Source organism: Neoarius graeffei, chromosome 2 (genome assembly GCF_027579695.1).
Source record: "Neoarius graeffei isolate fNeoGra1 chromosome 2, fNeoGra1.pri, whole genome shotgun sequence".
Lineage (NCBI taxonomy): Eukaryota > Metazoa > Chordata > Actinopteri > Siluriformes > Ariidae > Neoarius > Neoarius graeffei.
Window position 1 is genome coordinate 22797781 of NC_083570.1, and position 5477 is coordinate 22803257.

General features: G+C 42.5%; 1 protein-coding gene across 1 annotated transcript; it reads left to right on the forward strand.

The window, feature by feature from the left end:
- The first annotated feature begins 1137 nt into the window (after nt 1–1137).
- Nucleotides 1138–5269, forward strand: LOC132872335 (ferritin, middle subunit-like). Its single transcript, XM_060907107.1, has 4 exons — nt 1138–1269; nt 1386–1532; nt 4852–4977; nt 5077–5269. Exons 1-4 carry the CDS (start codon nt 1165–1167, stop codon nt 5230–5232), a joined length of 534 nt encoding a protein of 177 aa, XP_060763090.1. The 5' UTR covers nt 1138–1164; the 3' UTR covers nt 5233–5269.
- The last annotated feature ends 208 nt before the right edge of the window (nt 5270–5477 follow it).

Below are 5477 nucleotides of genomic sequence, written 5' to 3' on the forward strand. Positions count from 1 at the left end.
GTGCCGCCCCCCCCGCGATGCCGCCCCTGAACATCACCATTCAAAACCGTATAGATTACTGACTGTGAGTATATTTAGTGGGGTACCCCCACAGTACCCAGTTTCTGAGACAGACCCATATACAATCTTTAGAGAAATAATTCATTTAAAAAAAAAAAGCAACAGTTAGTCTGTATTAGCCAATCTGACTTTACCTCGCCTACTGCGTGGTTAAATTCTTCTATCTGATTGGCTGATTGTATCCGATTTGTTTGTTTTTCAAGTGAATTGTACAGGTTATAGGTCACACTAAAAGTGGGAAAAGTTTTAAAATTATTTATCTTGGTCTCTTTTTTTACACATCAGAAAAAAACTATCATTTTATTGGGGGTTTAGGGTTAGCACCCCAAACAGGTCAATAAAGTTCAATCTAATCTAATCTAATCTGTACAATTTTATATCCACTGTACGTGACTGAATACGACCTATTGATGCTGGAGAGTCGAATCAGCACCCTCAAACCAGACCTTGATAGTCCTCGTTGTGGGTTTCACACAGCACAGGAATAAAACTGCTGCATCACACTTCACTCAGGAACAAAACTTTTCCTGACTATTTTACTGTCGGCTGAGGGAATTTCTCCTCACCGTCGCCTCAGACCTGCTCATAAGGGATAAATACATTTATTAGGGAAAAAATTAAAGTTAAGTCTTTTAAACTTTTGTTCCCATGTTGATCATGTAACTCCTTTTGGACCACCATGTAAATAAGTGCTTGCACTTTATTGTATTATATCATGTTTATACAATTTTAACAATTGATCGATCAATCAATACTTTTTCGTGAAGCTGCTTTGCGACAATTTCTGTTGGTCAAAATGCGATAAAAATAAACTGACGACTTTGTCAGTATCAGTTAGTCTGTATTAGCCAATCTGACTTTACCCCGCCTACTGCATGGTTAAATTCTCCTATCTGATTGGCTGATTGTAGCTGCGTCACGTTGCCACAGTGAGAATAAATCAGAAGGCGGTGGTTCCACGCACAGATCTGGAAGGAGGTTCTTGCTTTAACAGTGATTGAACGGAACGGCTTCCTGCTCTCATTCTGTTTATTAGTCGGCGTTTAATAGAAGGTCTTTTTTGCGTTTTCGGTTTTGTTTAAGAAAACGATAAAACCAGCCGAAATGGAGACTTCTCAGATCCGTCAGAACTACCACCGCGACTGCGAGGCCGCCGTTAACAAGATGGTGAACCTGGAGCTTTACTCCTCCTACACCTACACCTCCATGGTGAGGAGCTCGAGTGCACGAATGTGGTGGGATTGGCGGTGGAGAGCTGACGGAGTGGGTGTGAGATGTGTTTCTGTGCTTTACGGGTCGGTTTTTACATTATTATTTTACCTCAGGCCTGCTACTTTACTCGGGATGACGTCGCGCTCGAGGGTTTCGCGCATTTCTTCAAGGAGAACGCGCACGAGGAGCGCGAGCACGCGGAGAAGTTCCTGTCCTTCCAGAACAAGCGAGGCGGCCGCATTTTCCTCCAGGACGTCAAGGTGAAAGTGCAGCACTTTATTTCTCCATCCCTGTATTTGACACTCAGGAGGAGGCTCTCAGCCAGCAGCAGTGCAATACTTTCGGGTGGATTTCGGGGTTAAGGGTCACGTGTTTGTGAAACCTTAAGGTTTCGGCTTTCTCAGGTAGAGAAGCTGATGAAGACCTGAGAGGGTTGAAATGTTGAGCCTTTTATTTGATTGTGTCACTGAGGTAAAGTGTCTGAGTGGGAAGGCTATGTCCCAAGCAGATATCCTGTTTCAGTGCAAGTGGCCATGCCCGGGGAAGCTTGTTCTTAGCATCACTTTAAAATTGACACACTTTCTTTAACTTGGCTGTTTTTTGAGAATATGTAGGCGAGCTTTAATTGTTTAAAATGTTTGCTGTTCTAAGCTACAAAACTGGTCCTCAAATGAAGATGGCTTTTGGGAATTAATTACTGTTTCCTGCTGTGAGGATTTAAAATGGCCTGAGCTCTGATCATAGATCAGACCTGAACAGTGTTTTCCCCAGAGAAAAATTAAAGCCCTAAATTCTGGTATGATGCAGACAATTGAGCGCTAATGGTGTGAAAGCAAGCGCCAAAGGCGCGGAGTGAAACTGGGGGGGTCTGGGGGCATGCTCCCCTGGAACATTTTTTTTTTTTTGAAAATAGATGCTCTCAGGTGCATTTTTAGGGTCTCTGAGAGGTTTTAGATACATGATTATAGGATGGATTTTACCAGTGTCTTAAAGGTCCCATAGCATGAAAAATTTCACTTTCTGAGTTTAACATTAAAATAAGTTCCTCTGACCTTCTTAAGTCACCCCAGTGGCTAGAAATTTCATAATGTGTAAACCAAACTATGCCCAACATTTGAGAATGGCGTGTCAAAACGGCGCGTTGATGAGCTTTTCCCTTTACTACGTCAGCAAGGGAGATGATCCCCCCCCCCCCCCCCCCCCCCCCCGGATTCCCACCCACTGTATGGATTGCCTGCCCAGCTCAAACATGGCAGCACCTAAGTGAGCGAAACATGGAAGTTGCGCTGTACATGGATGTGACAACACAGAAAGGAGTCTGTTTTTACTGCCGACGGGAGAGCCCCTGAAGACGCAGTGGCTTAATTTTATTTACTCCAATAATACGGCGTCGAGTCTACCTAAGACGGTGTATGTTTGTCGGAAGCATTTTCCTGAGGAATGTTTCCACAACTTGGGACAGTACAGGGCAGGTTTTGCACATCAACTGTCACTGAAGCCTGGGTCCATACCAAGCATCCCTGCCGCATCAGCCACAAACACCGAACAAGTAAGTGTATAACTGTTAAGTCGTTTTACCGTGTTTTAAAATCGGTGCGTTAGCCTTGCAATGGCTACATTAGCTGTGCAGCTAACTGCTTCCTGCAGTTAGCCAGGTACTCTGTGCTACAAAACCAAAAAGCATGCAGCATGCTCTGTTTTATAGTAGCCAGTCAAAACAGTTTTTACAAAGACACCCACATCCTTTTTTTAAGTTACTCGTTCATTTTGTTTGTTCAGTAAAAATAAATGTTTGGGTTGAATTTATTTTATTTCCTCGCGTCGCACCTTAATGACGTCAGCGCGCGGTATTTTTCCCTTCTCGGTTTGTTCCTTCTCTCTCGCCATAGTAAGACGCCCACATCCGCTTGTTCTGACCCACTGGAGGTAGCATCACAGTGCTGTTAACCAATCAGAGGTAACACGTTTACGTGTCATGAATATTAATGATAAGACCCGCCTCTACCCTTCCCTGCCTCCATGCTTCTCATTAGCAAAACGACGCACTGGGAAAAGGGCTGAAATGGGGCTTTCTCCTAGGAGGCTATATCTATGTGCCGAGGGTTCATTTCGAGAAAGGCTGCGGATATAACATCCGGAAACCTCCACGAGCCTGTTTAAAGCATCAACAAACCACCATGCCATGGGTCCTTTAATGACTTCTGACCTAAATAGTATTAATGTATACACACTTGAAATTTCACCTTAAAGTTCAACATGCAAGTTAAACTGTTTTGTTATAGATTACTGAGGTATATGATTGAAAATCTATGGGGATCCCTTAATTACCTATGATCAAGTAGTGTTGTAAGAAAAATGTGCATGAAAATATGAACAGTGGTTTTCTCCATCTTATGCAATCCAATGAAGAGAATTGATCATCATGACCTCCTGTTGATCACAAAGGGATCTGAACCTAAGACCTGCCACCTTAAAATAAGTTGCTGTATTACTATAACTGTAATGATTTAGAATGATTTGGATGCAATTACCATAATATATGTATAACTAAGATGCACTGAAAAGAAAAGTAAGGCAACTGCATATTATAAAGTTTAAATTTTGACACTTTATTAAATGGACTAGATTAAGATTAAAACGTATATTTAAAGGAAAAGAACTGTAGAAGTTAAGTTTGCAGAAAGATTATGTACTTTTAAACACATTTCATGAAGGGAATTTAAGTGTCAAATGTAGCACAATTGTGAATAATAATGATAAGCATATTTGGCAGTGTGAGGTCACTGAGCCTTTAACAAAAGAATAATCCAGAGCTGCCTTTTGTTAAATGGATCCCAGTGACCCCACGCTGCCAAAACTGCTTATGATTATTTGAAATTATGCTGTATTTGACACATTTGGACAACTTCACTTCGTGAGTGTTTATTAGTATATCTTTCTGCAAACCCAAACTAATGAATTAAGTTTTCTCCTCCTTTAAAGCAGATTAATTCTCCTTGGCTTTTGCTTGGCCCAATGTTGGGCAGCCCTCTCATGGTCCATCTCGCTGTCATCCATGCTGATGTGGATTAATTTGTCCAGCAAGTCTTCTCCAGCTTATTAAAATCAGTCGGCTTTGTCCGTCTGGTGGGGGACAACATCGGTAGCCAATGAGATCGCTTATAATGAATCGGAAACTTCCAGGATGCTTGACGTTTTCTTTCCGATGTTTTTATTGGACAGTTTGAACACATGATCTTGACATAGCCAACAGATTAGTACGTTTGCATCATACCACACGGACATATTATTTTGACAATCAACACAAACATTGGGGGGGGAAACAGACTGCTTGTTTAACACAAATAATCAATATGTAAATGGATCTGTTTGCTCTCCTATGTATCTAGTTACTTGTGGGTAGGAAATTTAACGTATCGGTATAAATCTAAGCGTATCGGATTTTAACTAAAGCGACTAAGAGTATCGGCAGGCAGAGCAAGCATATCGGGCCCGATGTGCTAAAACGCTTTGGGGGGGGAAACTATGCCTGAAGAGGTGTTTGTAATGTGTGCTATAATCGGGTGTGTGCCCTTTCAGAAACCAGAGCGTGATGAGTGGGGCAGTGGACTGGAGGCCATGCAGTGTGCTCTGCAGCTGGAGAAGACTGTGAACCAGGCTCTGCTGGACCTGCACAAGCTCTCCACTGATAATGGAGATCCTCATGTGAGTGCTGAGAGAATGTTAAACTGATCATGATTCCTGTTGGCTGTTGAGGGTGAGACTGCTCTATTTATTGCATCCGTTTTCTTCATTGTCCATCAGCTCTGTGACTTCCTGGAGTCTCACTACCTGAATGAGCAGGTGGAAACCATAAAAAAACTGGGTGACCACATCACCAACCTCACAAAGATGGATGCTGCCAACAACCGTATGGCTGAGTACCTGTTTGATAAACACACCCTGGGAGGAAGGAGTTAAAACTGCCTCTGCACTGATCAGCAGACCCTCCATCATTAACCCTATGAATTGAAACGAGAGTAACTTCCTATCTGTAATCTCTCATTCTCATGTGGAGGATTAAACACTGACCATTTAAATGAATAAACACTGAGATGGGCACAGACCTGTTTAATTCTCTTTTCTTAAATCCTACTGATCTATTACTCCCCCCCCCCCCCCCCCCCCCAATAGATTGAGGTTAAATTGTCTGACGGTGTTGTGGA